A 24,568-nucleotide genomic window follows, 5' to 3' on the forward strand; every position below is an offset into this window, starting at 1 on the left:
GTTTATAGAATAAAACAACAATGTTAATTTTACTCAAACATAAACCTATAAATAGCAAAATCAGAGAAACTGAAACTTTTTTTTATTTTATTTTTATTATAATTTTATTATTTTATGTATAACTGCCCCTCAGCCCCCCAGCATGGATTCTACATGTAGAAAAGCTCTGTTTGCCCGTGTTCAGTGCAGTGCTGACTAGCTGTCTGTCTGTCTGTCTGTCTGTCTGTCTGTGTTCTGTCTCAGCGGAGAACACCACCTGTAACAGTGTGGATGAGTTTGAGTGTGGGAACGGAGACTGCATCAACTACAGCCTGACCTGCGACGGCCGAGCGCACTGTAAAGACAAATCAGACGAGAAACCGTCCTACTGCTGTAAGAGACCGCACTCTCACCATCACTCTCGCTCAGCTCACTTTAGGACTGGTGTTGTGTTGCTGTGATGCTGATATATGTGTGTATATATATATGTGTGTATATGTGTGTGTTGCTGCAGCTAACCGCGGCTGTAAGAAGGGGTACCGCCGCTGTCTGAACGGCCGCTGTATTAAACACAGCTCCTGGTGCGACGGCACAGACGATTGTGGAGACCACTCGGATGAGCTGCCCTGCAATAGTGAGTAAACAAAACAAAGTGGGCAGTGTGCCAAGTCCTGCTGGAAAATGAAATCTGCATCTCCATAAAAGTTGTTTTCAGCAGAGGGAAGCTGTAAGATATGAAGTGCTGTAAGATTTTCTGGGAAAACAAAACTGCACTGACTTTAGACTTGATGTAAACTTAAAATAAACACTTAAAATACATCACTGTGTGTGTAATACATCTAAATAATATATTACTGTCTGCAGTCGCAGTTGATGAGAACTGTAGAAAGAATTAATTAAACTTCCAGTTGGACGTGGATACATAAAGGCAAAGCTTTTTTAAAGCAGCAGATTTAAGATTTGTTTCTTTTAAGTTGAGAGGGAGAATAATATAATATATGGCATCAGTTGGCTTCTGGTCCCATTCCTGCAAATCCGAACCTACCTCTCTTATAAACAGGGTGTCTGGTAGGTCATGGCACAGTTATCTGCCTTTAACAGCTTTTATTGGTGCTGATACTAGAGCTAGTGCGATCACTGATATATGATCCCTTAGAATGGTACTGTGCCACAAGGAACATTTTAAAAGTACTCTACAGGGTGATTTGTGCAATTTAAAGATTTTGTGTTGCTGTGCATGTATGCATCTTAAACTGAAATAATTAAAATCATGATAAAAAAAATATATAGGGACATCTCAGAGATGCATAAAGCATACAGAGCGCACACATACAGTAAGTACTAACCTCTTTATGTGCTCTCTCTCTCTCTCTCTCTCTCTCTCTCTCTCAGTGACGATGTGTGCTGCAGCAGAGTTTCAGTGTAAGGACGGATCCTGTATCAGTAACTCCAGCCGCTGTAATCAGGTGGTGGACTGTGAGGACGCCAGTGATGAGCTGAACTGCAGTAAGCACATGTTCACGTGTTCTCCTGCTGCCTTAATTCAGCACTACAGCAATGAGATTAATGTGTATATTTGTAATGAATACAGTATTTCAAAACAAAATATACACAGATACTTTAATATATCATTATAATCAAAGTATTTATTACATCTAAATATATATATATCACATTCCTGCCTATTGTCCTATTTTCTTGTCTGCTCTCAATTTCTTTCTTTTTCTCCTTTGTCCTTTTATTTTTTTTGTTGCTCTCTTGCATACTCTTTCTTTTTTGTTCTTTTATTTTCTCTGTGCTCACTCCCTCACTCTCTTTTAATTTTCTCTCTTTTTCTCTTTTCATGCATATTTGTTTTTTATTTATCTTCTTTCTCTCCTTCTTATTTTGGTGTTTTTAATGTTGGTGCTTTATGTCTGTCTTTTTTTTCTTTTATGATTTCACTCTCATTCCTGCTCTCTTTTACTCTGCTTTTCTCTTGATTACTCTTACTTTTGTTTTGATATCTCACTTTTTTTTGTTTTTTTGTTGTCTTTTTTTATACCCTCCTCTTGTTTCTTTTTCTCTTTGCCTCACTCTCCTCTTGCCTTTCTTTCTTTTTCTTTTTTGCTTTCTATATCTGTCTTTGTCCTTTTCGCTCCCTCATCGCTCTCTCTCTCTCTCTCTCTCTCTCTCTCTCTCTCTCTCTCTCTCTCTCTCTCTCTCTCTCTCTCTCTCTCAGGCCCCACTGATTGCTCCAGTTTCTATCTGTTGGGAGTGAAGAGCATGACCTTCCAGAAGTGTGAGTTCACTACACTGTGCTACGCTCCTTCCTGGCAGTGCGACGGATCCAACGACTGCGGAGACTTCTCAGACGAACGGAACTGTCCAGGTCAGGAACACACACACACACGCACACACGCACAAACAAACGGCATATAAACACAGCTCCTAGCATCCCGATAACGCTGTATTTACTGTATTATTCGCATTATAAGGCTCATCGGATTATAAAGCTTATTTTATGCAACACTAGTAACTAATAACCATTGGTAGGAATGAGGGTGAGGCCATGGTTTTCCTTCTAAATTTGGCAGGTGTAAAGTAAAGCTGTAAAGCTAAGCTAAGTTACGTAAACAAAACTGTAATTCTCCAAAAAAAGAACAAAAAAAAAAACGAGTCAGACAAGTCAAACGAGCGCTGGATGTTAATCTACACAGATTTCTCTTCTGAAAACTGTTTATTTGGTTAAGTAAAGCGTTATTTTCTGGTCTGTTTGTTTAATACATGAGGCTCACCTGAATATAAGGCGCATTTTATGCAACACTAGTAACCAGTAAACATTAGTAAAAACAGGGGATGAGGCCATGTTTTTCCTTCTAAATTTGGCAGTTGTAAAGTAAAGCTGTAAAGCTAAGCTAAGTAAACAGTACTGTAATTTTACACACATTTCTACCCTGAAAACTGTTTATTCTGTTCATTTGGGTGGGTAAAGAACTTCCATTTATTTATAGTAAAGCTTAGACTTCCAGTTTTCCACTAAAGCTGGAGAATTAGCATTAGCATTACCGGCTAACCACTAGTGGTTAATGCTGATGCTGCTCCAGCAGTGCTAGCTGGGGTTAGCAGCCAGCTACAGGCTATTAATACTCACATCTGGATGGTGTGAAAGATTATAGAGTGAAAAATATGGTAGTTTGTCAGCTAATGATGATGATGTGTTTCTGTCACAGCAAAGAGGAAGCAGAAATGTCCTGTGAACTTCTTCGCCTGCCCGAGTGGCCGCTGCATTCCCATGAGCTGGACCTGCGATAAAGAGAACGACTGTGAGAACGGGACGGACGAGACGCACTGCGGTCAGTAGCTGATCTGAAGCTAAGCTCACTGTAGCTCTCTCTTCCAGTCCACTGACGCTCCTCCTCTTTCTTTATACAGATAAGTTCTGCTCCCCGACTCAGTTCGAGTGTGGAAATCACCGCTGTATCACCAGCTCCTGGGTGTGCGACGGCACAAACGACTGCGGAGACGGCACGGACGAGGACAGCCGATGCAGTGAGTCTTATAGACTGTCTGTTTCATTGTTTGTTTAGGGAATAAAGATGCAAACAGATAAAGTTGCTTAATATGTTCATTTGTGAGGAACAGCTGCCAGAGCCCTGAGAGAGCCCAATTTACCCCTTGCTCTCCACTGGCACTCTTTCCCCTCATCACTCCTAGGGTGATGCCAATCAGCACAAGGCATCTGTGAGCTGATGTATCAGAACCGAGTAGCTAGGCCTCACTAAATTGGTGAAAAAAAATATAAATTCAGTTAATAATTAAAAAAATATATATATATATTTTACAGTGTCTGCAATGCAAAGAAATATCAATATTTTGTTCAAGTCCTTGGAATGGATAGTGATAAATCAGAAGTACTACTTTTTTTGCTGTTTTTAGCAAAAGAAAAATTCACATTTTAGATTATCATTTCCCAATTATATATCTAATATGTAGTATAATTTGTTTTACTTTAATCCTGGATTTATGGAGATATTTGGAGTGCATTATTAGTATCATTAGTATCATGATGTTCTGGATCATTAATTTCTGTTACAAATCTGATAAAATTATTATATTTTTAATATCTCAGTTAGGGGTATGCTATATCATATCATATGCAATAATAAAATTAAATTTTCATTTTGCTACAGTAGTGTATTCTTGAAATATATATATATATTTTTTTTTATTTATTCTGTGTTTTTTTCATATCACTTATTGCGAAAATACCAAATAAGAGATATACATCTCCAGATGATCCTTTAATACATATATAAATATATTTACAGAGTCTAAGACGTGCAGTCCGGAGGCCTTCCACTGTCCTGATTCCTACATCTGCATCCCCCAGCGCTGGAAGTGTGATGGAGATAAGGACTGTCCGGACGGGGCCGACGAGGGAGCTAAGGCTGGCTGTTGTGAGTGTATAAGCTTGTTAATGCTTATAAAAACAAATATATACATATAACATTGGAGCATTCACTGCCCACATACTGGGTCATGATACATAAAACAATCCATACAATATATATACTGTAATTCCCAGGCTATAAACTGCCTCTTTTTCACACAATTCGAACACTGCGGCTAATGTTTATGGGCTAACGAGCTTCATGCCTTCAAAACATGGCAATTTAATTGAACATAGCCATTGTCCTAAAAGAAAGCCTCTTCTAAAGCTGATGCACAAAAAGACAAGCAGTACAAAAGCATGGATTACTATAATAGTAACTAGTTTTCTTGTGTTTTTATTTGTTCTTTCCTCTGTAATAACTGTGCTTTCTCCTTCTTCACCTTTTTTCAGCAACCAACACAACCTGTGATGATACAGAGTTCCAGTGCCAGAATAAGCAGTGTATTCCCAAGCACTTTGTATGTGATCATGACTTGGACTGTCGAGACGGGTCTGACGAGTCCCCAGAGTGTGGTGAGTTTGTGTATAAGAGTGTTTCACTCCCAGTATTCCCAAATACAGTGCTTTTAGCCGATACTCCCAACAGGCTGACAACTTTTATGCAGATGCGGATTTCATTTTCCAGCAGGATTTGGCACACTGCCCACACTGCCAAAAGTTTCAATTGGTCTTGCATAATATTCAAATTTTCACTTAGAGACTGATTTTTGGGTTTTTCTATTGACTGTAAGCCATAATCAACAACAATAAAAGAAATCAAAGCTTAAAATTGATCAATCTGTGTTTAACACATCTATATAATATATTTTAATGATATTCAAATTTGAAACTTGAGATGCACTAGTATGTCACCAGGCTCTGTAAAATTAGTGAATTATGGGCCAAACCATATAAAATATATATTACGCATTAAAGTTTCCAGATTTTACCTGTGTGATAAAAATTGAAAAATTATTCAAGATTTAATTTTATTTTTAGTGTCACATCACAGAGTACAGGCAGGTGTACATGTGAATGAAAAACTTGGGTGCAGGTTCCCTCTAGTGTGCAGAGAGGACAGTATTTCAGTAAGAAGAATAGTAAAATAAAATATAAGAATATACAGAAATACATATACAATATACACACTACATCTTACTTCTTATTAAACTACATTAAAAAAAAATATATATATATATATTTTTTTAATAACCCCTCATAACCCTTCCATTACAGAATACCCTACTTGTGGACCCAACGATTTCCGCTGTGCTAACGGTCAGTGCCTGAAGCAGAAGAACTGGGAGTGCGACGGCGAGTTCGACTGCCACGACCAATCGGATGAAGCGCCCAAGAACGCGCACTGCACTGAACCAGGTGAAGTCAGGATTGAGTTATTTATCTGCAGTGTAATTGAATTAGTTGAGTTATTTTAGTGTTTAAATGCCCAGATTCAGCTTGTTTTAATCCTGATCTCTTCTTTAGTGCCACAAATGAGTCTTTTCTCCTTTATTTAATTCCTATAAAAGCGTTGTAATAGATGAGTCTGGCTGTCAGCAGTGTGCGATCAGTGTGAAATTGGAAAGTACACGGCTCCATTACAGCCACATGTGGGGCCGTAAAAGCCAGGGGTTGTAAAAGCCCTGGCTGAGAGCCAGCTGTTCAGTGCTGTGTGTGTGTGTGTGTGTGTGTGTGTGTGTGTGTTGTGGGGGGGTTAGATGGTGTCCTCTTTGCAGCCTCATTAGTATCTGGGCTGCCTGTAGAGACGGAGGCTCAGCGCTTCACTGAGCTGCGAGAGATCAGGGCTTTCTCTGCTTTCACAACTTCCTCCCATCACTCCCACACTGCAGCCACACCCCCCCTCACATCCCTCCTCCTCCTTTCTCTCTCTTTTATCATTCTCTCTATTTTTTATCTGTCCTTTCTTTCATCCTTCACCACCTTCATAGCTTTATTTTTGTGTAGCTCTCTTGCCATTTTTATCGTTACTGACTTTTGTCCTGTTTTGTCCTTTTCTTTATCCTCTCTATCTCTATCGATCATATGTTTTTTTTTCCCTTCTCTTGTCTTTTCCTTGTATTGTCCTTTTGTCTTTTCTATTTTTATTTTGTAAATTATTATATTTGTCCTTTGTCTTTCATTGTTTTATATCACGTATTGTTCTGTTCTGTTTCTGTGCCTTTTGTACTGTCAAATGTCCCTTCTGTTCAGTTTTCTTTCATTTCTATCTTTCATTATTTTGTCCCTTCTTTTTTTTTATTCTTCACCACATTTGTAGCTTTTTTAGTTTTTTTTTGCCATTTTTATCTTTACTGACTTTTGTCCTTTGTCCCAGATCTCGATCGATCTGTCATCTTATGTGTTTTTCCCTTCTCTTGTCTTTTCCTTCTATTGTCCTTTCTTTTGTCTTTTCTATTTATATTTTGTCATTTATTATATTTGTCCTTTGTCTTTCATTGTTTTATATTACTTATTGTTCTGTTTTGTTCTTTTCTGTGCCTTTTGTACTGTCAATTGTCCCTTCTGTTCAGTTTTCTTCATCTCTTTTGTCTCTTTTGTAATTATTTTTGTCCCTTCTTACTTTATCCTTCACCACCTTCGTAGCTTTGTTATCTTGCCATTTTTATCGTTTCTGACTTTTGTCCTTACCTTTATCCTCTCTATCGATCTGTCATATGTTTTTCTTCCTTCTGTTGTCTTTTTCTTCTATTGTCCTTTTGACTTTTCTATTTATATTTGGTCATTTATTATATTTGTCCTTTGTCCTTCATTGTTTATATATCACTTATTTTGTCCTTATTTTTGATTCTTAGTTTTGTTCCTTTCTGTTCCTTTTGTTCTTTTGTCAATTGTCCCTTCTTTTTTTTGCTCATCCCTTGTTTTGTCTCTTCTATTGTCTGCCTTTTATTCTTCCTTATCCTTTCTCTAATCCTTCTTCTAATCCTTTTCTTTTTGAGTCCTTCTTTCTTTCTTTCTTTCTTTCTTTAATACTTTTATTTATTTTTTTTTCTACATAGTAAATGAATAATAGTAAAAATGAATAATAGTCATCCAGATTATGAAGAAACACATAAGGAATCATAAGTATATGTGTATTTATATATGTGTATATATGTAATGTATATAAAATATATATATATGCAGAAAGGTTTGAGTTTGTTTCTTGTTTTCTGTTTTGATGCTGTTCCTCTGTAACTCTGTGTCTCGGTGGGGGTCCACAGAGAACCGCTGTAATGACACGGCCCACCTGTGCACCAACGGGAAGTGTGTGAGCGAGCAGGTGCTGTGTGACAGGAATGATGACTGTGGAGACGGCTCGGATGAGCTCAACTGCTTCATCAACGAGTGCCTGAACCACAAACTCAGCGGCTGCACGCAGCTCTGCGAGGACCTGAAGATCGGCTACAAGGTGTGTGTGTGTGTGTGTTTATCAATAAACACAGTGAAGAGCTAAAATAATACTTACATTTTTTATTACTTGCATGTAGCAACAGAGGGAGCTCCTCACTCCACTGTGAGGTAGAGTGAGGTGGAGGTCCACAGTGAATGCGCACACCAAACTACTTCTTAAAGGAACATTCAGTAATAAATGCAAGTGAAGTGGCTTCAGGCTACAGGAGTCCAGATTTGAACTACGCCATGGTGATGAAATTTAACCTAGTTATGGATAGCGACCTTACTGAAGCTCAGTGATTACCTGTTTAGCGGAAAAAAGTGGATATGTGTTGTTGTGTTATATACCTGGCAGCCTAGAGTGTGGAAATGGAACTCGGGTTGGAATGCTACAAACCACACAGATTACTATGACGTACCATACAGTTCAGATAAGAAAATACTGTCTGAAGCTCTGCTGATAAGAGCTTACATCTTAGCATTTTTTCTTAATATCTGAAGTAAATATTATCTTTAATGATCCTTTAAACTGGAAGAAAATAGTGATACCAAGCCTGAAGTGCTGAAGAGCTTAAACTAATAAATATTTTTATTTTAGTTTAATTTATCGTGTTAAATAAAATTGATATTGGGATATGCAACAGTGTTTTTAGACCTCACGTTTTCTGTCCATGTCGTACAAATAATAATAATATATAATAAGTAATAGTAGCTTATAACTTGATTGATTTAGTATTGTTTAAATAGCATACCTACATCACAGTCTCACCCCAGCTAATAATTAAAAATATATATATATATATTATTTTCGATACTATAATTTTTTAATGCTGTTTTGTTTCTATTATAGCAGCACAGAACAGCTTGTTTAACTGTATAAACGGTGTTATTATTAATATTAGGAGAACTTCATGTAAGTTTTAGGTTAGTAGGAGTGTAGGAGTCTGACTGTGTGATTTTCTGTGTTTTTCCTCAGTGCCGCTGTGAGCCTGGGTTCAGGCTGAAGCAGGATGGGAAGACGTGTGTAGATATAGATGAATGCACCACCACCTACCCGTGCTCCCAGCGCTGCGTCAACACACACGGCAGCTTCCACTGCTTCTGCATAGACGGATACATAGTGCAGGTTAACGACACCACCCGCTGCAAGTCCACCTCCGGTACGTCTGGAGCCAAAACTCCTCATCACCACCGTCACACACTTAAAAAACCCTGATAGCAATGAGATCACAATACTGTGATTCTGTGATACTCAATATAAATCCCAATAATAATTCTCTATGATACTTTACTGCATCTGTTAGTGTTATTGAAGAGGATAAAATACTCCTGATACTCCTCATTATGCAACACTAGAAAGGAACTGGGAGGTGGTGGGGAGTAGCTAACTAAATAAAGTAAAGCTAAGCTAAGTAAACATTAGCATTAGCGGCTAATGCTGCCCAAAAGCACTACACTGAGTCTTCCAGTAAGCCAGGGCGTATTAGCTAATGGTTCTTCACACGTAGCTTAACACGCAGACTACAGTCTTATATACTCACCTCTGAACGGCAAAAGAGCTAGCGCTTAGCGTGGTTAGGGGCTAATGCTAATTCTGCTCCAGCAGTGCTAGCCGAGGTTAGCTACAGGTCGATATTACTCATCTCTGAGTGCATTCAGCAGAGTGGCTTTACTGCTCCTTACAACCTGACTGGGAAAATTCATACATAAACATGGAAACTTTACTCAGATAGGGACTTGAAGTCAAGATCCTAGCGCTGGGAGACGAACGTGCTAACCACACTAAGCCACCGTTAAGATGAACAGATCAATAGACAAACAAAAGATTTTACAAGGTTTTTATATGACTGTAATGATTTAAATTCTCATTCTCATTGGCTGATTGTTGCTCTCTGTAGAGGAGGAGCCTTACCTGATCTTTGCTAACCGCTACTACCTGAGGAAGCTGAACCTGGATGGCACCAACTACACCCTCATCAAACAGGTACCAGTGTCTGTCTGTCTGTCTGTCTGTCTGTCTGTCTGTCTGTTCCACCACAGCTGCTGCTACTGTTCACGACTGAATTACAGACTGTACTAATTATATTAACTGAGATAATGTTTTAATCGTCTTCTCTTTTTGTGTGTTTGTGTATTTTTTTATATAGGGTTTGAATAATGCCGTGGCTCTGGACTATCACTACGCCGAGCAGATGATCTACTGGACGGATGTGACGACACAGGGCAGCATGATCCGCCGCATGCACATGAACGGCAGTAATGTAGAGGTACGATTGTGCAATTATAATGTTTTATCTTTATATTTCTTCCCTTAATTTACTATATAAATACTGGATGCCTCCTATAACATAATCCCGTTACACATGTAACTCTACTCTGGATTAAGGAATGTTAAATACCCACTCAATATCAGTGTTCATATTGTGTTCATACAGGGTTTGTATTTTTCGGACTATAAGGTGCACCAGATTATAAGGCGCATTAAGTGACACTAGTTAGGATGCCTAAATTGAAGTGAGCAAGGGTGTCGCCATGTTTCCCTTCTAATGGGGAAGCACCCCAAGTTGAAAAAAATATATACACGATTTCCAATATTTTTTGTCTAAAAGTGAGTTTTCAGTAAAATTTCTCCAGCACTAAGGCTGGGAGCAGCAGCATTAGCATTAGCCGCTAACCACATCACTAGACTGAGGAACCCTAAGTGTTTCACTAACCCAGGGCACTATCAACTAGCGGTTCATCCCACGTAGCTTGTTTTAACACAGCAAACATGCAGACTACAGTGCAAAATACTCGCCTCTGAACACCTCTAGTGAAAGAGCTAGCGCTGTGGTTAGCGGCTTATGCTAATGCTGCTGCACCCAGCCTTAGTGCTGGAGAAACTTCACTGAAACTCACCCTTATAACATAAGAAGCACAGGATTATAAGATGCACTGTTAATCGATTTTTACGGAAAATTAAAGGATTTTAGGTGCACCTTAAAGTCAGAAAATTCTATACTGTTATTTTAAAGCATAGTTAATTTTTAAGCACATATTAAGTATAAATAACATTATTGATTTATTATTGTGAATAGATGTTCCTCACCAGGTTTTGAATGGGTTGTATCTGCTCTTCATGTTGCAGGTGCTTCACAGGACCTCTCTGAGTAATCCGGACGGGCTGGCTGTGGACTGGGTCGGTGGAAACCTCTATTGGTGTGACAAAGGTCGAGACACCATTGAAGTGTCGAAGCTGAACGGAGCTTATAGAAGTGTGCTGGTGAACAGTGGCCTGAGGGAGCCGAGAGCTGTGGCTGTGGACGTGCGGAATGGGTAAATAACCTGTGGATACAAAAGAGCTTTATGTGTTTTTTGGACACGGAAAAATTAAGATAGCATTGGATTAGATTACATTATTAGAATTTTTTTTTCAAGCCTTAAAGGATTACTGGCAGCATCACTGGGCAGTTTCACTGTGCATTCAGAGGAAAGAGCAGCGACCCAGCTCTGATACATCAGCTAACAGACACCTGTGCTGACCAACACTACGTTATGAGTGATAAGGGGACATTATTTTAATTTAATATGACTTTTTGTAATATTTTTTATTTTACAAATCATCCCTAAGCAGTAAATTTAACTCATAACATGATTTTTTTTCTCTCGCCATTTGTAGTAGGCTTAGCTAAGGTGCTGTTTTTGATTGGCTGTAAAATATAAATTCTGTTGGACAACAAGCCTCAATTTATATTAAATGCAAAAATACAAAAAAATAGGAAGAAAACAGGTGTTGTCCTTTGCAATGGATGCAGGATCTGAAAGGATTAATGCCTTTTTAAATATTAGGCTGAAATTCATTCTGAAAAAAGCAGTATTTTGTCATATAGAAAAGAACAAGCAATGCTTTCTTACTGTGTTTTAAAGCGTGTCTTCTCAATTTTTCCAGCTATCTGTACTGGTCAGACTGGGGAGACGTTCCTCATATTGGTCGTATTGGAATGGACGGTACTGACCGGCGAATTATCATCAAGGACAAGATCACCTGGCCTAATGGCTTGACTCTGGACTTCATTAATGACCGTATTTACTGGGCAGACGCTCGCGAGGACTACATCGCTTTTGCTAGCTTGGACGGAACCAACAGACATACTGGTGTGTCTCTCTCTTTCTCTCTCTCTCTCTCTGTGGTTTGGTTTGTTTTCACACAGGGAAACACACAACAATGCATAGCAAAAAAAATATGCAAACATTCTCTCTTCTTATTGGTCAGACCTGTCTGGGGCGGAGCTAGAAAGTAAATACAGGAAGAAGGCTCTGGTGTCTGAACTACTGTATGTTTCTGTGTAGTTTAACATTAATCATGTTTAAAACTGTGGTTAAAAAATGTATAGAAAGCCTTTCCTGGCAGTAGAGAGAGTTACTCCAACAAAATGAGGATAAACACATTTTAATTGTCTTGATTTCTGAAGAAACATTGAAGGAAAGGTAGGAATCTACCAAAACCATGTTTTCCTTTCCGATACCAGTACCTCAAACAAGGAATCAGATTAGCTGATATTTATTTAGAATTAAAACCTGTAAACAGCCTTGTGCTTATCCTCATCACCCTAGGAGTGTGCCATCTACTGTACCCACCCAGAGAGAGCAAGGCTAGTTATGCTCTCTCAGGGCTCTGGCAGCTGATGGCAAGCCGCGTGACTGGGATTCGAACCAGCAATCGCACAATTATATTAGCAGCGCATTAAAATGCTGATCCCGACCCCATCTTAAACCCCTACATTGCGCCATTACTTCATTTTTATAGAGCTTGTAGGATTCTGAGTGCACTGAGTGATTTCTCAATAAACAGCTATGCTTTGTAACACAGGTTAAATATGTATAAATGTGGCTGTGTTGTAAAGCTGTGCTCTCCTCTCCGCAGTTCTGACTCAGGACATCCCGCACATCTTCGCCATGACTCTGTTCGAGGAGTACATCTACTGGACCGACTGGGAGACCAAGTCCATCAACAGAGCCCACAAGACCATGGGCATCAACAAGACCGTACTGATCAGCACCCTGCACCGGCCAATGGACATCCACATCTACCACCCCTCCAGACAGCCTGAGGGTAAGAGGAGCTACAGGACCGAGCTGTAGGGACCTACATTTACTGTCTAAAAGCAGTTTTCTGACCTGTTCATTTGTTTGAAGTTAAAATACAAAAATGAAAATAAATATAAAGAAGTTATTCTATTTAATGGGTGCAAAAAAATAAATAAAATAAAAATATACACAACATAAAGATATGTTTATCCTCCAAATACATATCTTCTCAGAACATCAGAACATAGAAGCCCTATGAATATTAATATTTTTTTTATTTGCACACATGCAAATCAGTTTCAAATATCATTTTACATTTTAGTTTAAAATTTTTTTCCCGTCTTGGTTTTGGCACATTTATTTATTTATTTATTTATTTATTTATTGAGAATTACACCTTATAGAGAAAAAAAAAACAGATCCACACACAACCCTGAAAATAACAATTTGGTTATATATACATATATATGTTATGTTATTATCTGGTAATATTTTATATACAATATAAATAGGATACGATAGTTTAAAAATACATTTTCTAATACAACATATTTCTAAATTATATTAAAGCATATTTTTTAATCATTGTTTAAAAATAATCTCTTAATGAAAGAGGATCACTTGGGGGGGGGGGAGAATAAACACGAGTAATGTGTGTGTTTTATATACAGTACATGCACTTGTCATGAATCGTAAATTTAATAAAAATTGTTATGTAAATGATACGCCTCTCTGAATATATTGCAGATTTCATTAGTTCTTAAAAACACAAAAACACACTGACCAGTTGCACATTACAGATTATAGAAAGTGTAATCGGTCCTTTTTAATTGGATGATGTTCAGCATATTCTAAATAAAAATGCCTGTAATTAAATATCTACATTTCTTCAAATATGATAGTACAGTAATTTTTTTTTCTGCTGTATCACCAGAGCAGACATAATTCTCTCTCTCTCTCTCTCTCTTTCTTTCTCTCTCTCTCTCTCTTTTAGCGGTGGAGAATCACCCCTGTCAGGTGGATAATGGGGGCTGCAGTAATCTGTGTCTGTTGGCTCCTGGCGGGGGATATAAGTGCGCCTGTCCCACAAACTTCTACCTGGCAGCAGACGGTAAACAGTGTCTGTCCAACTGCACAGCGAGCCAGGTACACCTCCTGATGTATACTCATTACTTTATCACTGATATATATTTATTAATATTTATGAATATGTCTGTCCTTTATAAAGGCTTTATTATAAATTAGTCTCTAAAATAGTTTTTTTTAATGGCAATTAAAAAAAATAACAATTAATGTTTTTGTTTTAAGTATTTACAACCCAATTAATAAGCATTAATAAACTCCTTTATAAACTATTTACACATCCTTTATAAAGGGGTCTTATTTTAAAGTGATACATATGTTTGAATGTAAATGTAAATATATCTGTATACTGACATTAGAAGTGTCTCTTCACAGTTTGTGTGTAAGAATGATAAGTGCATCCCCTTCTGGTGGAAGTGCGACACTGAGGACGACTGTGGAGACCGATCGGATGAACCTGAAGACTGCCGTCAGTATACATTTATAGAGTTTTTTTTTTCTTATAGCATTTTAATAGAATGAGTTATTAATCTTATAAGTAAACTACTTTGTATATAGTTTTATAAATTGTCTGTTAATGTCTGTTTTACACAGTGTGAACAATGGATTAAATGTGCAACCACATGTAGAGGTCCTCAATAGAATGAAAATGATTTACAGTGTGTGTATTTGTGTGTTTTAGCTGCGTTTAAGTGCAGGCCAGGGCAGTTCCAGTGTGTCACCGGCATCTGCACCAACCCCGCCTACATCTGTGACGGAGACGACGACTGTCAGGACCTCTCTGATGAGGCGAACTGCGGTATGAACTCCACACACACTCACTGTTTTTCTACTCTTACTAGCACATTTAATCGGTGATTTTTGACGAGGTTATTTATTAGAATTTTACTGTTAAACAAACAAAAAACACATTTTTATACAGGGTATGATCATTTTGCATTTTCTTTATAAATCATGGTTTTTTTGGATCAGCAGTTTCCGTTAGAAGAGGAAAGGAGGGGAAGAAGGAAATGAGGTTAGGAGTATTTAGTTAGTTGGAGGTGTTAGGAGAGTAAGTGCTCTTTGAAGAGCTCAGTCTTCAGGAGTTTATTAAAGATAGCGAGAGATTCTCCTGATCTGGTAGTAGAAGGTAGTTAGTTAGAGGTGTTAGGAGAGTAAGAGCTCTTTGAAGAGCTCTGTCTTCAGGAGTTTATTAAAGATAGTGAGAGATTCTCCTGATCTGGTAGTAGAAGGTAGTTAGTTAGAGGTGTTAGGAGAGTAAGTGCTCTTTGAAGAGCTCTGTCTTCAGGAGTTTATTAAAGATAGCAATATTTCCGACCCCTAGTAAAAGCCAGTATAAATTGCTTGTTCATTTATTCATATTTACTTATTGTTTTGTTTAGCATGTTTTAGAGATTATTTCAAATGAACGTTTATATCTATGGATGCTTTTTTCTATTATTATTATTATTATTAATTAATTCATTTTATTTTATTTATTTATTTTTTTAGATATCCACGTGTGTCTGCCCAGTCAGTTCAAGTGTTCCCACCCCAGCCGCTGCATTCCAGGAATCTTCCGCTGCAATGGGCAGAATAACTGCGGTCAGGGTGAAGACGAGAAAGACTGCCGTGAGTGACTCTTCTCCACTTCTGCTTTACATATATGTGCATACAGAACAATATATATATATATTTTGGGGGGCGAAATGAGAAATGGCTGAAATAACAAAAAAAATGCAGAGCTTTCAGACCTCAAATAATGCAAAGAAAAAAACAAGTTCATATTCATAAAGTTCAGAAATCAATATTTTTTTTGAACTCCAAAGTTTTTAATCACAGTTTTTTTCATGCATTTCTTGGCATCATGTTCTCCTCCTCCACCAGTCTTACACACTGCTTTTGGATAACTTTATGCTGCTTTACTCCTGGTGCAAAAACTCATTCAAGCAGTTCAGTTTGGTGGTTTGATGGTTTGTGATCATCCATCTTCCTCTTGATTATATTCCAGAGGTTTTCAATTTGGTAAAATCAAAGAAAATCATCATTTTTAGTTGGTCCCTTAATTTTTTTTTTCCAAAGCAGTATTTTTTTTAAAATAATGAACTTAATTAATGAAATTTGTTTTTAAAGCCCATGAAAGCAGCAGGTCATGTTTGAAGCACTGGGTGTTGTGTGTTGGTGTTACAGCGGAGGTGACGTGCGCTCCCAACCAGTTCCAGTGTGTGATCACCAAGCGCTGCATCCCTCGAGTCTGGATGTGTGATCGTGACAATGACTGTGTGGACGGCTCTGATGAACCAGCCAACTGCAGTAAGACTCTTTTATTTCCTTAAAATTCCTCTCTCTTTTCTGTTAAACAGACAGAGTGTGGCGTAGTGGATAACATCACCTGTTTTGTAGCAGAGCTCAATTCCTGACCACCGTATTTTTTTCGGGCTATAAGGCTCATCACATTTTAGGGCACACCATCAATGAACGTCTATTTTCTGATTTTACTGATTTAGAACTAAACTGAAACTCCTATATAATGCTGTACTTCAGAAGTGTGGCTTTACTGCTACTTAATACCTGAAAATTAAAGGATTTTAAGTTTACCTTGTAGTGCAAAAAGTTACATGATTCAAATAAGTATTGCAGGAAAAGAGCAACACCTAAATCCGGTACATGTCATTAAAGTGTTTCTAAGTTTCTCAGTTTTTTAGATGAGTGGTATCTAGTGGTAAAGCATGTGGTGGAATTACATTACAGTTTAATAAATAAGTGTGTGTGTGTTCTCTGCTCTCTGCAGCTCAGATGACGTGTGGTGTTGATGAGTTCCGCTGTAAGGACTCGGGTCGCTGTATTCCCGCGCGCTGGAAGTGTGACGGCGAGGACGACTGCGGGGACTCCTCAGACGAGCCGAAGGAAGAGTGCGGTACGCTGATACAGACGCTCTGTGCTTTTCATTTCAGATTTTTCAATACACCAGGAATCTCATGTATAAAATCAGTATTTTAGTATCTGAACTGTACATACAGTACCAGTAAAAAGTTTGGACACACCTTAAATTCATTGATTTTGATTGACGTAAAAAAAAAAAAGGTGTTAAACAGACCATAATATGTTTTATATTTTGGATCTTCAAAGTAGTTCCTCTTGTTACCAGGGAGAGAATTAAGGGTAGCATAGAGCTAGTTAACATTAGCAGCAAGCTAGCTAATGTTAAAGCTCCACTGGGTAGGATTGAGATTTTGTGCTCGTGGGCTCCCCCTACAGTTGCAGAATGTAATAAATGTTTCAGGCGGATTAGTTTCTCTTTCTCGTTTTCTGGCTTTCACAGACATAGTCGGTCTCTTTCCAGCTTCTGCCAGAGTGTCTGTATGTTAGTTTGTAAAGAATGAACCAGTAGTCCTTGTGGAACTGTTAGAACTAAAGGTCGGAAAGCAGGTCGCAGTTCTCGCGAGCGTCGGTCGCGGCCGCCTCGGAAAACTTACAGAGTGTGGTTTGAGCTCAGAGGAGCTCCGGCACAGACACGAGAGCCCCGCTATTCCTCCTATTACACCTCAATGCAGCGCTGCAGTGAGTTTCAAGCTGTAATTTTACTTCTTTAAAAAGATCAAAAATCAAGGAAATCCTACCTAGTGCTGCTTTAGTGGGGACAGAACTAAGGTTAGCGGAGTTAACTATAGAAGCAAGCTAGCTAATAAACTAATGTTAGCGGCAAGTTAGCTACGTTAGCGGGAAGAGAACTAGAGTTACCAGACAGCTAGTTCACATTAGTGTAGACCTAGCTAACATGCGAACGTTCTGCATCTTTGCATTTTTGGGCCATAAATTATATTTAGTGAGGTCTTAAAAAGTTCTTAAAAAGCATTAAATTTGACCTTTAAAGTTGAGCAAGAACCCTGATATAGATCATAATGCTATGCTTGAGTTTTTGAAGCTCTGTTATAGCACAGGACTAACTCAGAGATGATCGAGAATGTCTGAATATTATTGTAATACAAAATAATTGTCTGTATCTGTGTTTTGTTTGTGCAGATGAGAGAACCTGTGAACCGTATCAGTTCCCCTGTAAGAATAACCGCTGTGTCCCTGGCCGCTGGAAGTGCGACTACGACAACGACTGTGGAGACAACTCAGACGAGGAGGACTGTGGTAAGACACTGTTCCTCTGCAGGAGCCGCAGGAGCACAGTTAATGAAGACAGTCTGATAATGTTAAATTATTTATTGCTCCGTCTCTGAAGCTGTGGAGCAGCAATCATTATATATAAGAACAATAAGATATGAGATCTGATGCTCCTGTAATTAGCATTACTCAACCTGCACACCTAAATCATCACACTCTGTCCTTAAAACATGTTAAGTTGAGTACAGTATGATGTATCTGTAAGAACGTGGGGCAAAAGATACAGTAGCAGTCTCAAGTTTGGACACACATTGTGCCCCTTTCCTGGGTTGCTCCTGATGAGAGCCAGTTCCATCAGAACATTTTTGATGCTCTTTGCAGTGACTGCACCTGAGACTACTTTCAAATGTTTTGAAATGAGAGTTTCATTTCATAAAGTATTTTCTCTTTACTTAGTTGAGTATTTATTGGCATTATATGGATTAGAACATTACTGAAATATTCACTATTCACTGTATACCTGTAACTCTACCTCTTCACTACTTTACTTTAACTGATGCTCTCAAACACTTTATTAAGAGACAAGAAACTCAAGTAATTAACTCTTGATGAGTTCAGCACAGCTGTTAACTTAAAGCCTGAATTCCAGGCAATCTAGACAAGACATGCCACTTTGCAGAATCTAAAATACAAAACATATTCATAACATACCTAAATAATTCTATATGTTTTTCTTTATAGTTTGGATAACTTTAGTAGTTATGGTGTTGCTTAGTGTTAAGTGGGTTTTGGTTGTGTGTATGTGGTGTGCAGGGCTCCAGACTAACACCACCCCAGGGGAAATAAATAGCACATGGAAAAAAAAATATTTTGGGACTTTTTTAGGGTCCCTTTTAGGACCCTTTTAGGACTTTCAGGAATTCTTGTGTAGTGAATCTGCTTTTATATGTAGAGAATGCCTGCTGGTTGAAACCTGATTGGTTTATTTAGCACAAAGTCTGTTTATGGATGAAGCCCCGCCTTTCAAATTAGACCCAGTCTGCTTGCTTGTAATGGTTAAAGAGGAGAAGCGTCAATGTGGTGTTAGTGGGTTACACCCTTAAATTTAATAATTGGTAGTGAAATAGTTGGCGGATCACAATGTAAGTCAACTGTGGAGCTTCAAAAGTGGTCAGCAATGGAGAGTAGGATAACTGTGCCACTCGCTAAAGAACATTTTTAGGACGAGCATCTGTAGATGTAGACTGTGATTTCCAGTGCGTGTTAGCAGCTGCATTAGCATTAGCATTAGCAGAAGTCAAGATGCTTTTGAGTCCGTACACACAGTCCTGAAGGCCGTGATGTCAGGACTGAAGTTGGTGGCTTTACAATGTACATGTGTGTGAGTGAGTGAGTGAGAGAGAGAGAGAGCAAGACAGTGAAGAGCAAGATGTGTGTAGAAGGTGTGTGTGTGTGTTTGTGAGAGCATGTGTGTGTGTGTGTGTGTGTGCATTATCACATCCACTTGCTTTGCACTGTTTCATGACATTCTTGCCCACATTGCTCATGAATGCCGTTCACTTCATCTTATGTTTGTTCTCCATTTCACACTGACATGGTGGCTTGACTCAGAGGTAGGTCACTCCTCCCATCCCAGCCGCTCTGACACTCCCCCTTCCACCTGACCCCATCTGACCCCGCCCACCTGACCCCACCCCTGCCCACCTGCGTGCTCTTTTTCTCCCATCCTGCCATTCTTTTCACTCTGTGTTTGTGACAGAAGCTGCCAATTTCAGCCCCTGTCCCTCTAGTGGTGGAATGGTTTATTAGCCCCAGTTACTCGTAATCAGATGTCTGTAGTGGGTTCCTCTGGATGTGTCTGAATATAAATATATAAATCTGTTCCTACTGTAGTTAATCCAGGTTCTCCAGACGAGACGCAGCAGTCAGGGATTATTAGTCCAGTTCAAAAAAAAAATAATAATGTTTGATCCAATCTGATAAAACCTGCTCTGATTGTGAAAGAAAGAAAGAACATCTTCCACAATCTTTTTTCCTCCCAGCCTCCTTTCCTGTCTTCCTGTCGTTGTTTGGTGTTGAATCTTTTTCTTTGGCTCTGTGTTAAACTGTGCCCCCTCCCCCTCCCCTGCTTGTAAACTCAGTTTGAATGTGTTTGAATATTTTGTGCAGTATACTAGTACATCTCAAAAACAAAAGTTACTTTATTTCAGTAATTCACTTAAAAATGTGAAAGTGTAAAAATGTAAGCGTTTATTTCTTTTTTTGAAACCCAAAAATCAGTGTACCAATCCGTACTTTTGGCAGTGTGGTCAGATTTCCAAGTCCTGCTGGAAAATGAAATTCACATCTCCAAACCATCACTGATTGGTGGAAACTTCACACTAGACCTCGAGCAGTTTGGACTGTGTGTCTCTCCACTCTTCCTCCAGACTCTGATCCCTTGATTTCCTTTAAATGAAATGTAAAATTTACTGATGATCAGTGATGGTTTGGAGAGTCATGTCTGTCATCTGCTGGTGTTGATCCACTGTGTTTTATTATCAAGTCTAAAGTCAGTGCAGTTCTGTTTTCCCACAAAACCTTACAGCACTTCATGCTTCTTCCCTCTGCTACTGACAACTTTTATGGAGATACAGATTTCATTTTCCAGCAGGACTTGGCACACTGCCCACACTGCCAATAGTACCAGTTGTTCTTATATAATATTCTAATTTTCGGAGACACAGATTTTTTTTTTTTGGCGGGGTTAAATATATGTCTTGCATCTCTATATTAAATGAGTTTCACATTTTAAACTGAATTACTGAAATAAAGTAACTTTTCAATGATATCCCTTTTTTATGAGATGCACTAGATTATATAAATATAAAAATAAATAACATTAATAATAATAAAATTGCAGTCAACATCCACTTTGTGTGTGTGTGTGTGTGTGTGTGTGTGTGTGCTCTGCAGTGCCGCGTCAGTGCTCGGAGAGTGAGTTTGCCTGCACTAACGGACGCTGTATTGCTGGAAGGTGGAAATGTGATGGAGATCACGACTGTTCTGATGGATCAGACGAGGTACTCTCTCTCTCTCTCTCTCTCTCTCTCTCTCTCTCTCTCTCTCACACACACACACACACACTATATAATTTATTTTAGCTTAAATATATGTATTCAGCCCCTATATTCTGAATTAAGCATGTTTTATTTAATATGTGTTTAATAAGAATCAGTTGTAATGGATTGCTGATTGATTAGATGAAGAGTATTGATTGGTGTGTGTGTGGTGATGTGTGGTGCAGAACGGCTGTGATCTGAAGTGTGATGTAGATCAGTTCCAGTGTAAGAACGGTCACTGTATCCCGCTGCGCTGGCGCTGTGATGCTGATGCCGACTGTATGGACGGCAGTGATGAGGAGAGGTGTGATGTAGCAGGTGAGAGTTTACAGCGCATATCTGTAAGTTTCTTCTTTTTTTTTTTATTGTATCCTTTAGATCAGTGATCACAACCATTATTATCACCAAAAATATAAATGCAATCCATAAGATGCATTACTTTTTCTCACTAACATGCAGAATATGTGCCACAATTAAATGAAAAATCATTATTACATTACATTTCTTGTAATTTGTTGAGTGTTTAGGGGTTAATTTATAAACTCCATCATCTGTGTGTATTATTGAGTGCTGATATGCCTGCATGATGAGGGAACCAGGTTAAGGGGCTTTCTGGATTGAGCTGTGAACCTAAAACACTTGTGGTTCTGTTTCTCAGCTGAACGCCTCTGTCCCAATGACGAGTTCCAGTGTAACAACACACTGTGTAAACCTCTGGCCTGGAAATGTGACGGTGAAGATGACTGTGGAGATAATTCAGACGAAAACCCGGAGGAGTGCCGTAAGTAAACCCTCCTTAAATCAGTTGCTATTTTATTCTTTTTTATATTATAAAATCGTACTGGACATGGGTCATTGGTGTTTAGTTGTGCAAGCTGTTGTATTATACTAGTGCATCTCAAAAAAATTTAAAGTTACTTTATTAGTTTATTTCTTTTATTGTTGATGATTATGTTTGGCTTTACAGCCAATAAAAACCCAAAAATCAGCATCTCAGAAAATTAGAATATTTAGAAAAATAGAATATTAAGACCAATTGTTACTTTTGGCAGTGTGGGCAGTGTGCCAAGTCCTGCTGGAAAATGAAATCTCCATAGTGTCCATAAAAGTTGTCAGCAGAAAGAAGCATAAAGTGCTGTAAGATTTTAACAGTTAATAGAAAAATAAGGTAATAAACACTGTAGTTCACTAATTGGCTCTCTTCTTGTTATTGTCCTCTGTTTAAATCCTGATTCTAAGATTCTGAATAGGAAAAAATACTGTATTAACCGAAAACAATCAATCAATCAAACTACTTATTAAATAATACTTATTAAAAATAATAATAAAGCTCCACACAACAGGTGAAGAATATTTATCCAGTTTATTATATAAATAAGCAATACTAATGTTTAAATCCTAATTAAAATAACCTCCAGGGTGAAAGATGTTGAACAGCTGTATTCAGGAGCTTAGTCCAGATGTTGTTTCTCCTGCAGGGAAGTTTGTGTGCCCCCCCACCAGAAACTTCCGCTGCCAGAACGACCGCGTGTGCCTGTGGAACGGAAAGCACTGCGACGGCGTTAATCACTGCGGGGATAACTCTGACGAGCTCAACTGTGGTGAGTTATTTCTGTTCTGGAGCTGCAGCTCTCATTTTCCTTTCCTTACACCCCTCCTGTTCTGATCGGATGATGGAGTGGAGTCTAATGTGGGTTTGGATCTGTGTTTAAACAGACAAACAAGCGAACAAGTGTGGAAAGGATCAGTTCCAGTGCAGCAACGGCAAGTGCATCAGCTCCACCCTGCGCTGCAACTTCTTCAACGACTGTGAGGACTACGGCTCAGACGAGATCGGCTGCAAGCTGGGTGAGCAGCTGTTGGGCTTTGTTCTTAAACACAGGCACACTTTATTACATCATCAGGGTGATGTGGATCAGCACAAGGCTGCGTCTGTGAGCTGATGTATCAGAACCGAGTTGCTGCGCTTTCATTCGAGCGTTTCCTCCTATAGCATCAGCAGCAGTTCAAAAAGAGGCAGAGTCTGACTTTACATGTATTGGAGGAGGCATGCTCTAGTCTTAACCCTCCTGGTGTTTTGGCATCACCATAAAGCTGACTAGTAGCTGATTGGATGGGAAAATCGAGATAACGTTGATTTTCTGCATCTAAGGAGCACAAAAAACAGAAAACAGTGTGTTTGAAAGTGCGGTGGAAAATTTCCACATTTAGAGTGAAAGCAGCCTTAAAAAAGTAATAAAAGTAAAACAAAATGGTATAAATAGTAATAAAAAAAACAATATAAGTAAAAATTAATAAAAAATGTAAAAGTTCATGCTAAATCATGTTCAAGCTAAACATAGTAGAAAGTCATATATATATATATATATATATATATATATATATATATATATATATTAACGTCATTTGCCCAAATAAACATCAGTTTTAGAATTCTCAGCTGTGTGCATCTGATGCAGAGAAACAGCTTAATAAATAAAAATAACTAAATAAATGTTTTTTTTTTCTGACACATGTACTATGCCAGACCAATTAACAAGCCTAAATTAACCCTAAATATAAAGTTTAATTTTTACAAATAATGATCTATTATTATCATCTATTATATATTGAGTAACACTTTATAATAACGTTCATTAATGTACTATTAATTCATAATTAATATCTGTTATTTTTCACTTTTTTTTAGAAATTAACATTTGTAAATACAAATGAATGCACTGATTGCAAAGTGAACTGCAATTGATAAACATTTGCCTGGTTTAAAATTCAGATTTACTAGCGATTTATTAATGTACAAATTCTGATGAGCCAATAAATGATTTGCTAACATTTTTAATATGAGAATATTCATGCTGATAAATGAGTGTCGTGTGTGAGCATTTGTTAATGTTCAAATATTTAAATTCTGATGAACTACAGCTTTGTTCACATCTTCTGATCATTAGTTAAAAATATATTAATGAAAGTTATTTTAAAGTGTTACCATATATATTGGAACAATGTTTTACATTTAAAACAGAAAAGTGGGGTCAAGGGTTATAGTAGTTTCACTTTTGCCCTCTGGGTTAACAATCTCTGAATTAGATATGGCCCATGTTAAACATCTGCAATGTGTGTGTGTGTGTGTGTGTGTGTGTGTGTGTGTGTGTGTTCCTCCAGACACCATGCTGAACGACTGTAAGAGCAACAAGTCTCTGTGTGGAGAGACTGAGGAGGTTCACTGTGTGACCAACAAGAGCGACTCCTTCTGCTCCTGCAAACCAGGCTTCCAGAACATCGGCTTCAACAACTGCCAAGGTTTACCCCTCTCTCTCTCTCTCTCTCTCTCCTCTCTTTCTCTCCTCTCTCTCTCTCTTTCTCTCTCTCTCTCCTCTCTTTCTCCTCTCTTTCTCTCCTCTCTCTCTCTCTCCTCTCTTTCTCTCCACTCTCTCTCTCT

At 38.3% G+C, this 24,568-nt stretch overlaps 1 protein-coding gene across 5 annotated transcripts in view; it reads left to right on the forward strand.

Moving 5' to 3' along the window:
- Positions 1–24,568, forward strand: part of lrp1ab (low density lipoprotein receptor-related protein 1Ab) — a 175,206-nt gene that overhangs the window by 134,299 nt on the left and 16,339 nt on the right. For all 5 annotated transcript variants that reach the window (XM_049462890.1, XM_049462893.1, XM_049462891.1 and 2 more), the window contains exons 46-74: positions 244–372; positions 494–613; positions 1,372–1,485; positions 2,201–2,350; positions 3,192–3,314; positions 3,394–3,510; positions 4,290–4,418; positions 4,805–4,927; positions 5,630–5,770; positions 7,615–7,802; positions 8,763–8,946; positions 9,685–9,770; positions 9,934–10,053; positions 10,914–11,101; positions 11,715–11,920; positions 12,690–12,878; positions 13,848–13,999; positions 14,312–14,405; positions 14,619–14,735; positions 15,428–15,547; positions 16,106–16,228; positions 16,707–16,832; positions 17,939–18,055; positions 20,984–21,090; positions 21,315–21,447; positions 21,788–21,910; positions 22,608–22,730; positions 22,846–22,977; positions 24,292–24,429. In XM_049462890.1, coding sequence (XP_049318847.1) covers positions 244–372; positions 494–613; positions 1,372–1,485; positions 2,201–2,350; positions 3,192–3,314; positions 3,394–3,510; positions 4,290–4,418; positions 4,805–4,927; positions 5,630–5,770; positions 7,615–7,802; positions 8,763–8,946; positions 9,685–9,770; positions 9,934–10,053; positions 10,914–11,101; positions 11,715–11,920; positions 12,690–12,878; positions 13,848–13,999; positions 14,312–14,405; positions 14,619–14,735; positions 15,428–15,547; positions 16,106–16,228; positions 16,707–16,832; positions 17,939–18,055; positions 20,984–21,090; positions 21,315–21,447; positions 21,788–21,910; positions 22,608–22,730; positions 22,846–22,977; positions 24,292–24,429 — 3,912 coding nt within the window. The remainder of the gene's footprint in view (positions 1–243; positions 373–493; positions 614–1,371; positions 1,486–2,200; positions 2,351–3,191; positions 3,315–3,393; positions 3,511–4,289; positions 4,419–4,804; positions 4,928–5,629; positions 5,771–7,614; positions 7,803–8,762; positions 8,947–9,684; positions 9,771–9,933; positions 10,054–10,913; positions 11,102–11,714; positions 11,921–12,689; positions 12,879–13,847; positions 14,000–14,311; positions 14,406–14,618; positions 14,736–15,427; positions 15,548–16,105; positions 16,229–16,706; positions 16,833–17,938; positions 18,056–20,983; positions 21,091–21,314; positions 21,448–21,787; positions 21,911–22,607; positions 22,731–22,845; positions 22,978–24,291; positions 24,430–24,568) is intronic.

Source organism: Astyanax mexicanus, chromosome 13, assembly GCF_023375975.1.
Source record: "Astyanax mexicanus isolate ESR-SI-001 chromosome 13, AstMex3_surface, whole genome shotgun sequence".
NCBI lineage: Eukaryota > Metazoa > Chordata > Actinopteri > Characiformes > Acestrorhamphidae > Astyanax > Astyanax mexicanus.